The 18,313-nt window shown below is 40.9% G+C and overlaps 1 protein-coding gene across 3 annotated transcripts in view; it reads left to right on the top strand.

The window, feature by feature from the left end:
• Positions 1 to 18,313, top strand: part of eya2 (EYA transcriptional coactivator and phosphatase 2) — a 77,979-nt gene that overhangs the window by 30,156 nt on the left and 29,510 nt on the right. For 2 of the 3 annotated variants that reach the window (XM_088339049.1, XM_088339048.1), the window contains exons 2-8: positions 688 to 767; positions 1,807 to 1,849; positions 3,455 to 3,582; positions 5,743 to 5,859; positions 12,991 to 13,067; positions 14,219 to 14,402; positions 16,352 to 16,500. In XM_088339049.1, the coding sequence (XP_088195175.1) occupies positions 3,477 to 3,582; positions 5,743 to 5,859; positions 12,991 to 13,067; positions 14,219 to 14,402; positions 16,352 to 16,500 (633 nt within the window). In that variant the 5' untranslated portion in view covers positions 688 to 767; positions 1,807 to 1,849; positions 3,455 to 3,476. The remainder of the gene's footprint in view (positions 1 to 687; positions 768 to 1,806; positions 1,850 to 3,454; positions 3,583 to 5,742; positions 5,860 to 12,990; positions 13,068 to 14,218; positions 14,403 to 16,351; positions 16,501 to 18,313) is intronic. The other variant, XM_088339050.1, reaches the window with a different exon arrangement.

The raw sequence follows: 18,313 nt of genomic DNA, 5'->3' as shown, positions 1-18,313 counted from the left end.
TTTGGTATTGGAGTAATCCAAAAGCAATTGAAAGTAATCCAGTTAAAGTAACCCTACCCAACCCTGCAAATAAACTTGCCTTGCCTTTTTATTGATCACTTGATCAGATCAATGAAAAGATTCATTTTACAACTCTCAAATATATCTCACAACACATTTTCAAATTCACACTTGTTTCCGAAAATAAAATTAGAATTACAATTGTATTTAATGTCATTGATAGCAGCACGGCGGCGCAGTGGTTAGCGCTTGTGCGTCACAGTTCATGTCATGGGAACCTGTCGTGGGTTCAAATCCAGCTCCAGACTACCTGTGCGGAGTTTGTATGTTCTCCCCGTGCTTGCGTGGGTTATCTCTGGGCACTCCGGTTTCCTCCCACGTTCCAAAAACATGCATTTCAGGTGGATTGGCCGGTCCAAATTGTCCCTAGGTGTGAATGAGCGATTGAGTTGTCTGTCCCTGTTTGCTGGCAACCAGTTCAGGGTGTCCCCTGCACACTGCCCGGAGATGGCTGGGATGGGCTCCCTCACTAGTTGTAAATTGCAATCGTGCTCCGGCTTTTTTCTGTTCAAATGTTTATTTTGCATCATAACGATCAACATCTTACACGACAAGTTTTACTCATACTGTGTTATGATACATGCCATGGTGGTGGATGACAGCTTTTCGGTTTCCTTTTCGCAACAGGAGAGCTGAGACACGGCAGGACCTGACAGGATTTGTGCAGAAAGGAGAAAAAGTGTCCTTGACTCTTGATTTTTTACCAGGTGAGAGATTGTTTGGCCATTTACCGTAAATTCCGGACTATAGAGCGCACCCAATTATAAGCCGCACCCACCGCATTTTAAGAGGAAAACCGATTTTGTACTTACACAAGCCGCACCTGTATATAAGCCGCATGCGCCCACATTATAAAATGTAACACAAACACAAAATTAACCCAAACTTGACTTTAAGTCCCGCGATTGAAACTAAATGTCCTTCATTAAAGAACACAGTCCAAAAATCACAGCCGGCAAAATGAACGGAAAATGATACCGGTTCTTAAGGTTTGATGCAGACCTGCAGAATCCGGGTCCCGTTCAAAGTAATCCAAGGAAAAAAGTGTATATGTCCAAAGGTAAGGGTGGGAAAAATATATAACCACTATTGTATTAATAAAATAAAAATTAATAACAAAAAATGAGCGTGGTAACTCCCGTTAAATACAACTTTGTCTTTTTAGGTGTTTTATTTGTTTCACTGGAAAAATGATATTTGATATTCCATTACTTATAGAGCTTTTCTTCATAACTTACTAAAAGAATAATTTAAAACCCTAGATTTTTTTCAGAGTAGAATTATACATGTATTTATGAAGGTCAGGGTGGGGTAGGGTTACTTTAACTGGATTACTTTCAATTACTTTTGGATGACTCCAATACCAAATATGCTAATAAAAGACAAAAGAAACTAAATATGAATCAAATGATGACTCACAACACGTGGTAAGCTTTCTCTCCTGGCTTTAATCTCTTTGATCTCCGGCAAAACTAACATCAAATGCGACAGAAACAAAATGAAAAGAAATCCAAACAGCTTGCCAACATCATTTTTGACGTTCCGTGTATTCCGTTACTCCCCAATTCTGCACAAAATTTAGTAATTGTATTCATATTTAGTTTCTTTTGTCTTTTATTGGCATATTTGGTATTGGAGTAATCCAAAAGTCATTGAAAGTAATCCAGTTAAAGTAACCCTACTCAACCCTGATTATATCTAAGAAACTGCAGTGCGCCTTACCAGTTTATATTATGTCTTTATCAGGGCCATAAATCATTGATCGGAGCCCCCCTGAAACCCTCAGCTGGTGAGTTTACTCTGACGTTCTTTTTTCGAAAATACATGAATACGTGAATGAACATTTGTCCTGATGTGAACCCTATGAAGATTTTTGCAACATTTTTCATATTCAAAATCCACCAAAACCACAAACATTTTCTACTTAGTGAGTTTATTAGCTTTACAAATGTTTTTTTAAACAGGCTGATATCGACATTGATGAGCGTCAAAGACGAAAAACATACGTAACGTGACATAGGGTGTATCAATTCATGTACCGTATTTTCCGCACTATAAGGCGCACCTAAAAGCCTTTTTTTTTTGAAAAGCTGACCATGCGCCTTATAATACAGTGCGCCTTATATATGGATCCCGAAGGCGAAGTAGTCCGCGGTGTATGCTGGGATTTATATACCGGCGTTTCATTTCCTAACCAATGTGTCAATCGTCATTTGAATCAGTCACTATTGGCTAAAGTTATTCGGAGGTAAAGGGGGCGGATCTTTTTTATCATTTACAGGCTCGCATTGGCTAAAGGGGCGAAACAAAGCCTGCAATTGGCCGAAAAAGATGAATGTGAATCACATGTTGATTTGCACTACGGCATAGAGTAACTATTTTTACTATTCTGTATTTGTAAACTCTCCTGGATTTACTACACTCACGGTTGTAAGAAGACCATGGTTACGTATCGTTATTGAACGTGATGGCTGCAAGAGAAGTTAGGTGAGCTATGCGGATTTATATTTTCCCGGTATCTTGTTTTAGAACGATCTTGATGTTTCTGTGATGAGTCTATTTTTAAACTAAATTCTATTCAAAGTGTTTATTGTCATATGCACAGTAAAGAACCCCGTTTCCCTGCACAATCAAATTCTTACTTTGCTGTCCACACAGTTGCCAGCAAAAATAAAATGCAAACTAAGAAATGTTTGTTTGGTGACATCGTACGGACACCGCATCCGCACGTGTCTACGACACGTATTTGCTTCTTAGCAAGCTTTCGGAATGTTAAGGGGGTAATAAGTTGGCCTGAACTATCTGACTGTTTTGTCGACGTTCCCATTGTAGCGCCTTATGTATGGAAAATATTAGACCAAAAATTATTTTTTGGGGGTGCGCTCTATAACCTGGTGCGCCTTATAGTTCTGCTTTTTATGTTTATTTACATTACATTTATATCCTATAGGACAACTTTCTGTTTCCTCCAACTTTCATTTCTGGTACCATGAGTAAAAATAGTGTGATAATGCCTTATTTTATGTCAGAAATTTTACTGGGGTCTCAAACTCAATTTTCTTGGGGGCCCGCCAGAGCTAAAGTTGCTCTGTCCACTCCACGCATCGGCCCGGTGGAAATTACAGTAATATGTTTGTTGTTCCTTCTCAGATTCTTGGGTTTATATCGGTGAAGACACATATCATTTTTACAAGCTCCGTGTAATTTTTCTAATTCGATTATTTCAAATTTACGCGTTCCTGGATGATTAAAGCCAGGATTCGTACGGGTGCATGAAATGCATGAAATGTTACATATTGAAGCAGTTATCAGCGTGGACTATGATACGAATACCGTATCGTCAGTGGCTTTTTCCTTCTAGAAAGACTTTTTTGTCTTCACATTTCTTTTGCAGGTCTTAATTTCCGGGGGACGGCATGATGGCGGCGTACGGTCAAACGCAGTACAGCCCTAGCCTCCAAGCTGCCGGAGCCTACGCCCCTTACACGCACCACACGCAAGGATACGGCGTGCCGGCCTACAGTCAGTACACACAAAACTTCCTTGACACACTTCCTTGCTCGTATCAATGAAAATAAATACTAAAAATGGTTATAGGTTCGGGCAGCATGGTGGTGCATCGGTTAGCGGCACAGTTCTGAGGTCATGAGATCGAACCTCCTGTGTGGAGTTTGCAGGTTCTCCCTGTGCTTGCGTGGGTTTCCCCCAGGCACTCCGGTTTCCTCCCACATTCCAAAAACATGCATGTCAGGTTAAATGGTCGGTCCAAAATGTCCCTAGGTGTGAATGAGCGAGCAAATTGTCTGTCTCTGTGTGCCCTGCGACTGGCTGGCAACCAGTCAAGGGTGTCCCCTGCCCACTGCCAGAAGATGGCTGGGATGGGCTCTAGCACCCCCGCGACCCTACTGAGGATAAGCGGTGCAGATAATGGATAGATGGATGTATAGACTATACAGGGGCAGCATAGTGGTGCAGTGGTTAGCGCATGTGCGGCACAGTTCTGAGATCATGAGATCGAACCTCCTGTGTGGAGTTTGCAGGTTCTCCCCGGGCGTGCGTGTGTTTCCCCCGGGCAATCCAGTTTCCTCCAACATTCCAAAAACATGCATGTCAGGTTAAATGGCCCGTTCAAATTGTCCCTAGGTGTGAGCGAGTGACTTGTCTGTCTCTGTGTGCCCTGCGACAGGCTGGCAACCAGTCAAGGGTGTCCCCTGCCCACTGCCAGAAAATGGCTGGGATGGGCTCTAGCACCCCCGCGACTCTACTGAGGATAAGGGGTGCAGATAATGGATAGATGGATGTATAGACTATACAGGGGCAGCATGGTGGTGCAGTGGTTAGCACATGTGCGGCACAGTTCTGAGATCATGAGATCGAACCTCCTGTGTGGAGTTTGCAGGTTCTCCCCGTGCTTGCGTGTGTTTCCCCCGGGCACTCCGGTTTCCTCCCACATTCCAAAAACATGCATGTCAGGTTAAATGGCCGGTTCAAATTGTCCCTAGGTGTGAGCGAGTGACTTGTCTGTCTCTGTGTGCCCTGCGACAGACTGGCAATCAGTCAAGGGTGTCCCCTGCCCACTTCCAGAATTGCGGTATTTTGAAGTCAAGGTCGAAGTAGAAAGAAGTTGAGTAAAGTCAGTAGTTTTTCGAGAACCGGCTTCTTCGGCTCGGCTCACTAAAAGGAACCGGCTCTTTCGGGTCCTAAACGGCTCTTCTGGTTGTTTTTGCTTCTTTCATCCCTACATGACCAAATATTATGTACACATATGCACAAAATGACTTAAAGGAAGGGAGGAATAGAACAAAAAAGAAAAAAATACCAAAATGAAAAAGTAGTGAAAAGCTGAGAAAAAACAAAAAACAGACAAAATTAGGCACTTCGGCACCCAAGTGGGTCATGCTTTGGTCCCTCCAGATGAAACGGAACACCAGAAAGCGGCCATGTCACTCGGGTCAGGGTGACACAACACACTCTTTTGTTCAACAGCAGGGCCCGACAGCTTTCACTGGTTTACCCCTGCCGCATCATACGGGTGCCCAGCCTATCCTTAAGAACGCGTCCACAATCCCACTATCCTTTCACAACAATATGATAAAATATTTACAACAATGTGGTTGCTATCACCCTGCAACTGGCTGGCAACCAGTTCAGGGTGCCCACTGCCCGAAGATACCTGGGATGGGCTCCAGCACCCACCACGACCCTACCTAGCTAAGCGGTGCAGTTAATGGATGCATGGTTCTCATCAAATTGTAATATTTCATTCAAATGTCAAATTAATATTTTGTTTATTCATTTGTTACTTTCCAGCTCGGTGGCCTTGGGGGTATGGCGCCCGCCCCGAGACTGGGAGGTTGTGGTTCAAGCCTCAGCTGAGTCATACCTAAGACTTAAACATTGGTACCCGTTGCCTCCCTGCTTGGCGTTCAGCATTAGGGGTTGGAATTGGGGGGTTTGGTCACGTAATGACCCCCAACACCTCAGTTGGGTTGAGCGACGGGGCTGGGAATCCCCTCCTCTAAATCAATCTCCCAAAAGAGTCAGAAATGACTCTAGCCACCTCCCACTAGGGGGGTGTGGTATATTTATATATTTTTGTTACTTTGCTTTTTAGCGGCTCTTGTGACTTGTCTTCAGAACGCAGCAGAAAGTCATCAAGTTGGTTTCTGTATTTGTGTACAGACATCAAGACAGAAGAAGGTCTGAGCCACTCGCCAGGCCAGACGGGACTTTTGGGTTATTCCAACTTCAGCAGCGCGCCGGCCAGTCAGAGCCTCTACGGCTACTCGCACACTCACGGTGAGCGCCACTTACGAAGATCAAATTGGACGAATACATTCGTTTTGATCTAACATCGCAATCTCATCTCTTCATTTTTTTATCTATATCATGCAACTGTTCTCATTTGGAAAGTACAGTATCCTCATCATTCCTTTGGACTTTACTGACTTTTCTTATATGCAGGACCTTAACACCTTTTGTACAAACTTAGTGTTTTTTTTTTCAAAGAAGCACAAAATGTGTAAAAATGCATCATAAAAATCAACCCACAAAATCAATCATTTGACTATGGAGGACCAATCCTGCCATATGTAAAACTACATTTATGAATAAATGAATAAATACAAATATATGTCGGGGGCGGCAGTAGCTCAGGAGGTAGAGCGCTCGTCTTGGGATCAAGGGATCCCAGTTCGAATCCCGGCTGTCCGTGTCACATGTCGAAGTGTCCTTGGGTAAGACACTGAACCCCTAATACCCCCAATAAGCAGGTTAGCGCCTTAAATGGCTGCGCTATTAAAAAAAAAAAAAAAAAAGGCAGAGACAAAAGCTTACATAAATCACGTACAGGGTTGGGTAGGGTTACTTTAACTGGATTACTTTCAATTACTTTTGGACTACTCCAATACCAAATATGCTAATAAAAGACAAAAGAAACTAAATATGAATCAAATGATGACTCACAACACGTGGTAAGCTTTCTCTCCTGGCTTTGATCTCTTTGATCTAGGGCAAAACGAACATAAAATGCGATAGAAACAAAATGAAAAGAAATCCAAACATCATTTTTGCCGTTCCATGTGTTCCGTTACTCCCCAAGCCTGCACAAAATTTAGTAATTTGATTCATATTTAGTTTCTTTTGTCTTTTATTAGCATATTTGGTATTGGAGTCATCTAAAAGTCATTGAAAGTAATCCAGTTAAAGTAACCCTACCCAACCCTGATTCACGTAACACCTAAATATATGACATAATGGCAAAGTATTCATTTATGTATGCATTTTGTCATTTATTTATTTCGGTATTTAGTTTGACTTTCATTTTGTCGTGTATTTTGTCACAATAAAATGTTATTTAAATGAGGAGTTGCCTATTCAACTATTGGTTGATCACTGTTGAGCTAATATGCTACATGTAGAAAAACACAGGCATTGGACCCACCCCTCATTTGAATAAAAAATATATGACGAAGACCAATTAAATAAATGACCAAATGCATAAATATATAATAAATTGCATACAGTATGTCATATATTTAAGTATTATGTGATTTATTTATTATTTATTTATTTTTAAACTTTCAAGGTAAACATTCAGGGTGTTGGAACGGAGCCCAACGTTCAGGGTGTTGGAACGAAGCCCCCTTTCCAATGAACCGCTCACCACTTGTTGTGGAGACCCGGGTGCTAAATGACTTGTAAACGACCTAATTTTTTTATTTTTACACGTCCACGTTAGCGTAATCTTTCGTACGGAAGATTACGATACGCGAAGGTACAATTAGCCTGGGTTAGCTTCATGTTTACGTTCTTGCTAAACATTCAGGGTGTTGGAACGGATTAAAACGATTTACATTATTTTTAATGGGAAAAAGGATTTCAGTGATCAAACAAATCGGTTTTCGAACAGGGTTCCGGAACGGATTATGGTCGAGAACCGAGGTTCCACTGTATTTCAATAATCAGTGGTCTCCTCAATGATTGGCTGGTTTAAGACCCATGGCTGTGACGCCTCATAATGAGCCGAGGGGTGACGAAAGCAGCTCCGTCTCCTTCCTCACCTCTCGTCTTGTTTTTGTGACCCCAGTCCCCCTCCTTGCACACACCTGTTCCCCATTAGTTGCGGTCTGGACTCTTGGCGTCAAACATCTCCATGTCCCGCTGCCCCCCCAGCCGGCCTCCTCCTTTCTCAGGGTCAACCCACGCCTCCTCTCTCAGTCCTCCATTTTCCTTCTTCGGCCAACAGCGAAACACGCAGGGAAAGGACGGAAGGAAAGCGATAAAACAGACGAATGGGCAGACGCGAAAGGACAGGAATGGATTAAAAGGGCGAGAGAAACAAAAGTTTGATATGTCGTCCCTGTCCCGATGGTTTCAAAAGAACTGTGAAGTAGGGGCAAAGTCAAAAGCACATTTTACGGGGTCTAACAGCCTCCACATTTGCACATCTGGTTAGCTGCTCCTCTTGCACTCTTTGCACTACTGTATAATACTCATAACTATAATTATTTAGTATATTAGTACTTCAATACTCCAACTCAATACAACATTTTATTTATACCTGTACATGCAAAGAAATTGTGCGGGTCAGATTTATCGACATTTCGTTTTGTATACTCGTGTACTAGAATGACAATAAAGCATATCTGAATCTGAATAAGGAACAATAAACTGATAAGAAAACTTCATTGATCTTTGTTGGATAGGATTCAGCCTTTATGCTATTTTAGCTTTGAGGAAAACTTCCACTTTTTTTGTTAATAATGAATGCCAAAAATCATTTTTTATGTAAAGAAATATGTTGCCTCCACACCAACATGAGATTCAAATTCCTCAAAAAACGTTTGCAGATACAGACAAATCTCTATATACAAGCACCTGTAGACAAGAGAATTTCAATATACAGTGGAACCTCGGTTCTCGACCATAATCCGTTCCAGAACTCTGTTCGAAAACCGATTTGTTCGAACACCGAAATCATTTTTCCCATTAAAAATAATGTAAATCGTTTTAATCCGTTCCAACACCCTGAATGTTTACCTTGTATGTTTAACGTAAACTTAAAGCTAACCCAGGCTAATCCTACGTTCTTGTTATCGTAAGCTTCAGTACGAAAGATTACGCTAACATGAACGTGTAAAAATAAAAAAATCAGGTCGTTTACAAGTCATTTAGCACCCGGGTCTCCACAACAAGTGGTGAGCGGTTCATTGGAAAGGGGGCTCCGTTCCAACACCCTGAGTGTTTACCTTGAATGTTGAAGCTAACCCAGGCAAATTGTACGTTCGTGTTATCGTAATCTTCCGTACGAAAGATTACGCTAACATGAACGTGTAAAGATAAAAAAAATCTCGTCGTTTACAAGTCATTTAGCACCCGGGTCTCCACAACAAGTGGTGAGCGGTTCATTGGAAAGGGGGCTCCGTTCCAACACCCTGAATGTTTACCTTGAATGTTTAAGCTAACCCAGGCTAATTGTACGTTCGTGTTATCGTAATCTTCCGTACGAAAGATTACGCTAACATGAACGTGTGAAAATAAAAAAAGGATAAAGAAAAGAATTATGAATAGGATTTTTTACCTTTGTGGTGGTCAGCAGAAGGCGCAGATGGACGGTGAGAGGGATGGAGGAGGAAGGAAAATTGTTGTTTGGAAGGAGAGTCCCCTTCCATAAAAACTTCGGGGAGCTCTTCTGTCTGAGGGGTGCTCACACGTTCAAATCTCTTTGCTACGGATGACTGGCTACAGGGTGTTCTTTTCTCTTAAAATATCTATCAATGACACTTGCTTCTGCCTTCTTTTTAGCACTTTTCGGAAGTGGTTCATGACAGTGTCATTAAAGTCATGATGACTCTGGTGGCTGCAGCTTCATCGGTGTGGTGAAATTCTGTAACTCTGCCCATTTGCTACACATTTGTTTAATATCGGACGTCCCCTAGTGTATTGGAGGTGCAATTGCACCTCAGAAAATTAAAAGGAGTAAAAAAATGTGATGTGAAACATCCACCCCGGTGTTCGAACTCCGATTTTTGTTCGAACAACGAAGCAAGAATTTCTCGAAATTTTTGGCCGGACTCCGATTTGTTCGAACGGAGAGGCGTTCGAAAACTGAGGTTCCACTGTACAAGATTTATTTGGAACAAAAAACTTGCCTGACATCCAACTGAAAAATCCAAATTACAAGCATTCCCAGAGGCTACCAGTAGAGACCGCCCTATACCACCATCAGCTGAAAAGACACATCCAAAAAAAGTAGCATTGGTCATGCTACAGCTCAATGTCTTCCTTTCATTGCCTAACCTATTGCTGTAACATTTCGAAGGAGAGGCAGAGACTAATCGCCTTGCACAAGTTTTTCTTCCAAAGACCTTAAAATAAAAGCTTTGTCCAGCTAAATTGGCAAAAGGAAGCGAAAAATAAATACATAAATAAATATAGATGACAAATGAAAAGCATTCCATTTGATCTCATTACCACACTATTTTAGTCACAGGACCAGAGACGAATTATCAGGGAGAATTGAAGAAAACATAATAGAGAAAAAAGAAAGTCTTCCTAAAGGATATACGAGATATGTTCCAAACAATTGTTCGTAAGTTGAATTTGTTCGTAAGTTGAATTTGTTCGTAAGTTGCTTCAGTGCTATATTTTGTATGGAATGTATGTTTGAGAGCAGCACGGGGGCGCAGTGGTTAGCACGTGTGAGGCACAGTTTTGCGGCCATGAGATCGAACCTTCCTGTGTGGAGTGAGCATGTTCTCCCCGTGCTTGCGTGGGTTTCCTCCGGGCACTTCGGTTTCCACCCACATTCCAAAAACATGCATGTCAGGTATTGGCCGGTCCAAATTGTCCCTAGGTGTGAATGAGCAAGTGGATTGTCTGTCCCTGTTTGACTGTCTGGCAACCAGTTCAGGGTGTCCCCTGCCCACTAGCCCAAGATAGCTGGGATGGGCTCCAGCACCCCCGCGACCCTACTGAGGATAAGCGATGCAGATAATGGATGGATGGATGGATGGATATATGCTTAAGGTTTATATACGTATGTTTAAGGCTTGTATAAGTAACCTGCATTGTTTTGTACTAAAAATAATCATTCTATAAAATAATATTCTCTATAAAGGTAAATAAAGTTAAGTGTGATTTACTTTTGGAAGATGAGCTTCAAGAGTTAGACGACATCCTCCTTCGTGGTAGAGAGTGGCCGAAAAAAAGCGATCCAACCATTTCCTCAACCGCATCAAGCTTTCTTATTCCACTTTCATTTCAAAAGAAACAGCTCACCTCTTCCTTACACTTCACACCATCCATATTGAATGGATGCATGAGATATAAAACAATAAAAATGTCAAAGTTCTTAGCGCGCTGAAGATACAGTATAGTATAATAAAAATATGACTCACAACACGTGGTAAGCTTTCTCTCCTGGCTTTGATCTCTTTGATCTCCGGCAAAACTAACATCAAATGCGACAGAAACAAAATGAAAATAAATCCAAACAGCTTTTTGCCATTCCATGTATTCCGTTACTCCCCAAGCCTGCACAAAATGTAGTCATTTTATTCCTATTTAGTTTCTTTTGCCTTTTATTAGCATATTTGATATTGGAGTAATCCAAAAGTAATTGAAAGTAATCCAGTTAAAGTAACCCTACCCAACCCTGTTGGAAGAACATTAAATAAATACGTTGTACATTTTGTTTTGGTATTGTGATCATGGTTTACGTTGTCAATAAATGATTTTAATCATGGCCTCATGTATTAAGCATTTGTCACTTGCTATGCTTCTTCAATTCTATTCTATTCTTTGTTTGAGCTGAGAAAAACTGAAACACAATTTTATACCGATTATTAATAAAAAATTAGAGGTGAGTGTTCCATACAAGTGCGCTTTACACATAAATAAACCCACTTCACAGTTGTTTCGACACAATAGTCGTCAATCTATTTTCAGGGATGCTGTCCCAGCATGGCTTTTTGCTGTCAAAACAAAGCCAGCTGGTGTCATAAATCCTTCACAAGAGGCTCACGGGTTCCCCGACGAGTTCTTGGTGCAAATTTACACACCTCCCATCCAATGTTCCTTGTAATTTTCCTTACAAGTCTGAGCGTTCGCACAAAGTCGGTGAGCAACGCTTGAAACAACAGTGAGCAACCATAATCCCAAGTGTGGCAAGATAATTCATTATCAAACATGTCCAAAACTTAACATTTTGCTGAGTTTCCGGCAATGCAAAAATATTTTTCTCTTTTGAATGAATTGACTCATGTACTATTGCAAAGGTTGTACAAACGTCGTTTGTTCTTACAATTCTTTCACAAGATATCCATTTCTTTTTATTTCCTGATATATTTTGTCGCATAATATTTTTTGGGGCTTATTTAGTTAGTTGTAAGATACAAAACTGTACTTAATCACATTTTTTAGTGGAAGTACAATGTTGGCAACAAGATTGAGTTGGTATAATTCTTTATTATTTGGATGCTCTTCTTTTTCCTTTTTTTTCTATTTTTTTTTTCATTCCTTTGAAAAAATCTCATTGTGTTTATTTTTTTCCTAGCTGTTACTTTTTTCTTTTTGTTCTCCATTTACTTTTTTTCCTTTGTTTCTTTCTTTTCTTTTTTCTGGCTTTTTTTCTGAATTTTTCCTTCTTTTTTCTCTTCCTTTTGTTTCTTTTTTTCTCAGCTTTTCACTACTTTTTCATTTTGGTATTTTTTTCTTTTTTGTTCTATTCCCCCCTTCCTTTAAGTCATTTGGTGCATAATTTCACATAATACTTAGTCATGTTGGGATTAAAGAAGCAAAAACAAACTGAAGAGCCGTTTAGGACCCGAAAGAGCCGGTTCCTTTTAGTGAGCCGAGCTGAAGAAGCCGGTTCTCGACAAACTCTATTAACTTTACTCAACTTCGTTCTCCTTCGACTCGACTTCAAAATTCCGCATTCAGGACACAACGTCAGGGGAACCCGTGTATTTTTACCTTCATGCACTGTAACTTTGACTTAAGTCGCTTCTTAATAAGTCATTTTGAGCCCTGATTTTTGTGCGCTGGCTAGATTTTCTTGTGCGCTGAGAATGTGCGAGCAGTGCGCAGCTTAGAGGGAACACTGCTCCCAACCTAACAAGCCAAGCCATGAGCTTAGTACACAAACAAGGGATGAAGACAAAACGTGGGAATTCCTCCCATGTGCGCAGGTGATAAGATTACAAATGATACGATCATGGACCGAGTCGCTGGAGGCAAACAGATATGAGATGTTCTTGCCCGGACTCGATTTGAAGCACCTGCGTTGTTGTTGTGTGTCAAACATAAATCACTCGAGAAACTGCAACTTCCTGTGCAGCGTTTCCCAAGTATAATAACCTCAGATTTGTTGTTGCTGATCACAATCTAAATCTGATGAGAGAATGACCCCGGTTTGAAATTTTGCAGGTGCTGGCATTTCTTCGGGTATTTTTCAAGGCAGCCACGCTATCTCCACGTCCACACCTTTCAACCCTACGCAGCAAGTGAGTGTATTCCTCCCGAATATAAGTCTAGCACACATCTTGAAATGTAATACAGTAATCCCTCGGTTATCGCGGTTAATGGGGACCGAGACCACCCGCGAAAACTGAAAATCCGCAAAGTAGCGGCGCCCCTTCAAAAATGCTTCAAAAAACGTATACAGGTACACAGTATACCCCCCCGCCATTAAACCGAAGTGATCGCTGGCATGATGGCAAGGAGTTATTGGGTGACTCATCCAGAACTCTTCACACTGGAACTGAATGTACCAAAACATGACCCACAAGTGTAGCCATGTCTTACATCGTCAATTTACACAGAATAGGTCTGCGGCGAAACCACTACGAACCATTCAGTATGATTGTATTAACCACTCTCAACCACATGCAGCCATCGCAACTTGTTAACACTACCGGTTACATATTGAAAATAAAAACAGTGAAAATGTCATATTTGATGAGTGTTTGTGAAGCGTTTTGGGAAACAACAGTTCAAAAAATGATCTGTGTTCATTTTAATGAAAGTGAAAGAGCTACCTTCTGACAATAACAACATACTTTAGCTAACGGCATCGAACGGCTTTTACAACAAATACACGAAACTACACACAATTAGCCGTGTTTAGGTAGTACAAACAACCGCTCGCTTTTGGTATAATAAAGTCAAACTTGAGATGAAATGTGACGGAAGAGAATATACTTACGTCGCGTCGCCGAGTTCCTACTCAATAGACTGAGCGCCACATAAGAAGGGGGTGAGGTGGGAGGAGCTAAGCGGCAATGACTAAGCATTGTGTCAGGGCCTCCCCCCCCTTCACAATAAGAGTGTCCACACCGCGTCCTCAGTTGACATAAGCTCGGGCTTGCTCATTTCCGAATTTTCTGCGAAAACCACGTTGAACAAAAATCTAAGATTCCGTTTTTGCGATTTTAAGCACACAAAACGCCTTTTCTGGTTAATGGGGTATGAAAAGAAATGATGAAATAAATTGCTTGTACAAAACTGAATGTAATTAGCTTAACGTCATCTTAATTAACAACCTTTCATAGGAGATACAGAGTTTTAAAAAATGCCCATGACTTTTGAAACACCCTTCATTGTGATTTGATTTTCTCTTCTAACGATGGTGTGTTCACTTGTTACCTGCTGCCAGGAATTTTCATCGTATACCAGCTACAGTCAGAGTCAGTACTCTCCGTATTACAACTCGCATCACTACAATAACCCGTACCTGAGCGGAAGCAACATAAGCCCTGCCTCCATCGGCAACCCGTTGGCCTATCAGCACCCGGAGCATGCTGTCATGTTGCCCAATCACAGCCCAGAATCACACACGGGTATGTATTTCAAAAGAAAGTCAAGTCATGTTTATTTGTGACGCCCTTAATCACAAAGAGTCTCGGAGGGCTGCACAGACCACAGATTATTGCAAACCACAGACTATTATGACACCATCCCCTGATCTAAAACCTACATGAGGGCAAGGGAAAACTCAAAACCTCAGCATGAGGAAAATGAAGAAACCTTGAGAATGAGACAATAGTCATTCTAAAATGTTACCAAAAATATATATTTTAGGCAATATTGATGCTTATGTTTTATGTTTTTATTATATTAATTGATTTGAATAAAAATACATCTATAGCTCACACTTTCGGTTACACTGTGTGAAGTTTAAATTTTAGCAAACACTCGGAGTAAGAGGAGAAGACATCAAAGGATTTGAACTCGCAACCATGATTATCTGACTATCAGATAAGAGAATTCGATCCTCTCCTGAAGCCGTCCTCGGAGTCCTGTATTTTTATTAAATATTCAAGGTTATCATTCTTCCATAGTACGCAGTTTCCCTTTCAAATACTACAATGAATACATTTGAATAATATGCTTCAACTACAACATCTGTTTCAGAACAGAAGTCAGGAGAAGCAATGCGCTTAAAACATAAAAACTATGATACCGTATTTTGCGCACTATAAGGCACACCTAAAATCTTTTTTTTTTTTTAAATGCTGACTATGCGCCTTATAATCCGGTGCGCCTTATGTATGGATCAATATTGAGCCGCGACAGGTCTCGCAACTTACGGTAAGCAGCCACCGACTCCATTTTTCGCGTAGAAGAAGTGCGCTTTGCATACTGGGAAATATTAAACAACGATTCTCTTTTATTTGTGCGTTTGTATAAAGACCCTATAATGGCTCCTATTAAGAGAGACACTTTCAACGCAGAGTTTAAACTCAAGGCGATCAGTCATCCAGTAGAACACGGAAATAGAGCAGCAGCAAGAGAGTTTAACATTAATGAATCGATGGTGCGGAAGAGGAGGAAGCATGAGGATGAGCTGTTTACGTTTTACATTTTACAGTTATTATATTATTGCTTTATTGTTATTGTTTTTGCACATTACGAGTGTCAGTATATTGCGATTGCAGTAACGTTTAATTTACCATAACAGTATCAGACGTTTTTTGCGTGTTGACTTAATGGAGGAAAAGTAAAATGTTATACCTTGCTGTTGTTCAAAGATGTTAAAGATGTGTCACGAAAATGCTTTACCTCAGAGAAAATAATAAAACAGCTGTTTATTCATTTTGGGAGTGAATGGAGTTGTGGAAAGCTTGTTTGTTATCTATTAATAAAGTTTGACTGACTTATCTGACTGTTTTGTTGACATTCCCATCTAATGGTTGCATAACGTAACTACAGCCTCTACTGTAGCGCCTTATAATGCGGTGCGCCTTATGTATGGAAAAAGTTTTCAAATATATCATTAATTGAAGGTGCGCCTTATAACACGGTGCGCCTTATAGTGCGGAAAATATGGTACTTTCCATTGCACAATATTTTGAAAAAAAATCCGACAGTGTAAACAATACAATATAAAAAAAATATTTTAACACTATTAGAAAAAAAATCATAAAAAGTCAAGTGCCAAACCCAAAAAGCAGCAATGTAAATAAAAAAAATATACTGTATAACAGTGTCAACAAGACAACTAAAATACCTTCCTTTCATTACGCAAAGTTTTGAAAATAAAGACAGCGGTGAAAATAAAATCGGATCGAATCTGAAAGTTACGACCCACTAAAAACTTTATTATAGCGATAAATAAAAGGGGACAGTTTCAATCACAAGACAATAGCATCGATCTGATCCAAGTACCTGCTCAGTATCAATAATACCAATACTCGGATCGATCCGCCCACCCCTATTTCGGTGGCGCTGAATGAATTGATGTTTCTGAGGTTCAAAAGTGACTGAGTAACATATTTTGTGTCTTAAGGGGAGTACCACCCACCCCCAAGCCCACCGACGCCAGGTAAAGAAGACGGAGACAGGGGCACGGTGTCCATGCGGAGAGGGTCCGATGGCAAGTTAAGGGGGAGAAAAAAGGTTACTGACCCGGCACCGCCTTTGGATGCTGACATTGAGGTTAGCCACTTAAACTCCATCCATTCCTCCATCTTTTCAAGTCAATCATGTTTAATTTTACAGGGTTAGGTAGGGTTACTTTAACTGGATTACTTTCAATTACTTTTGGATTACCGTAATTTCCGGACTATAGAGCGTACCTGTTTATAAGCCGCACCCACCACATTTTAAGAGGAAAACCGATTTTGTACATACACAGGCCGCACCTGTATATAAGCCGCATGTTAAAAGAATGTATCACAAACACAAAATTAACCCAGACCGGACTGCAAGTCCCGCGATTGAAACTAAATGTCCTTCATTTAAGTACACAGTCCAAAAATCACAGCTGGCAAAATATATGGAAAATGATACTGGTACTTAAGGTTTGATACAGACCTGCAGAGTCCGGGTCCCGTTGAAAGTAATCCAAGGAAAAAAGTGTATTTTTCCAAAGTTAAGGGTGGGAAAAATATATATTCACTATTGTCCGCCGCGTCCACAAACACTCACCTTTACCGGTCCCCACTTCCCGTCACCCCGCGTTTGTTACGCCCCTTCTTTTTTAATTGGCCCGTGCAAGACATATCAGAATAAGTGTCCAAAATAAATACAAATAAATACATTACAAAAATATACAGTTGCAAATACATATTATACATGGGTTACACATATTTACAAAGAAAGACGGTACACCGAGAGAGTTTTCAAAGCTTTAATAATAATAATATTATCCCAAACAGTGCCTGACAGGGCAGTTAATGGTAGCAACACGCTAGCAACACGCTCGCAACACAGTAAACGGGTCTGTTAAAAAAGTATACCGTACTTGTAAAAATCACGGTAAACCGTCCTCATCTTCCTCCTTAGAACGGAAGCCATCAAAGTCGTCTTCCTCAGTGTCGGAAAGAAACAGTGTAATATAGACATTGTCCCACGGTCTCGCAGCCGGACTCGCAATCTCATTGTCGCTGGAACTTTCATCCACTCCTGATTCTGTGCCCTCCTCTCCGGCTCGCAGCAGACCGGCTTTTCGGAACCCGTTGGTTATGGTGGATTTTTTGATGCTGCCCCACGCTGTCAGGATCCACTGGCAGACTTGCGAAAAAGTTGCCTTTCGCATGCGGCCAGTTTTAGTGAAGTTGCAGTCTTCCTCGGCGCATATATTCCACCGGTCTAAATCTTACCTTTTGTACTCGAGCGCCGCTGGAGTCCGTTAGAAAAATGACATAAATTGGCCGCATCACTGAATAAGCCGCAGGGTTGAAAGTCTGGGGACAAAGTAGCGGCTTATAGTCCGGAATTTACGGTACTCTAATACCAAATATGCTAATAAAAGACAAAAGAAACTAATTATGAATAAAATGATGACTCACAACACGTGGTAAGCTTTCTCTCCTGGCTTTGATCTCTTGGATCTCCGGCAAAACGAACATCAAATGCGACAGAAACAAAATGAAAATCAATCCAAACAGCAGGACCTTAACACCTTTTGTACAAACTTAGTGTGTTTTTTTTCAAAGAAGCACAAAATGTGTAAAAATGCATCATAAAAATTAACCCACAAAATCAATCATTTGACTATGGAGGACCAATCCTGCCATATGTAGAACTACATTTATGAATAACTGAATAAATAAATACAAATATATGTCGGGGGCGGCAGTAGCTCAGGAGGTAGAGCGCTCGTCTTGGGATCAAGGGATCCCAGTTCGAATCCCGGCTGTCCGTGTCACATGTCGAAGTGTCCTTGGGTAAGGCACTGAACCCCTAATACCCCCAATAAGCAGGTTAGCGCCTTAAATGGCTGCAAGGCCGCTATTGGGAAATGTGG

This window comes from Urocampus carinirostris, chromosome 6 (assembly GCF_059441175.1).
Source record: "Urocampus carinirostris isolate Australia breed hairy pipefish chromosome 6, RoL_Ucar_1.0, whole genome shotgun sequence".
NCBI lineage: Eukaryota > Metazoa > Chordata > Actinopteri > Syngnathiformes > Syngnathidae > Urocampus > Urocampus carinirostris.
Note: the sequence above shows the minus strand (reverse complement) of the source record. Positions and strands in the feature narration are given on the sequence as shown.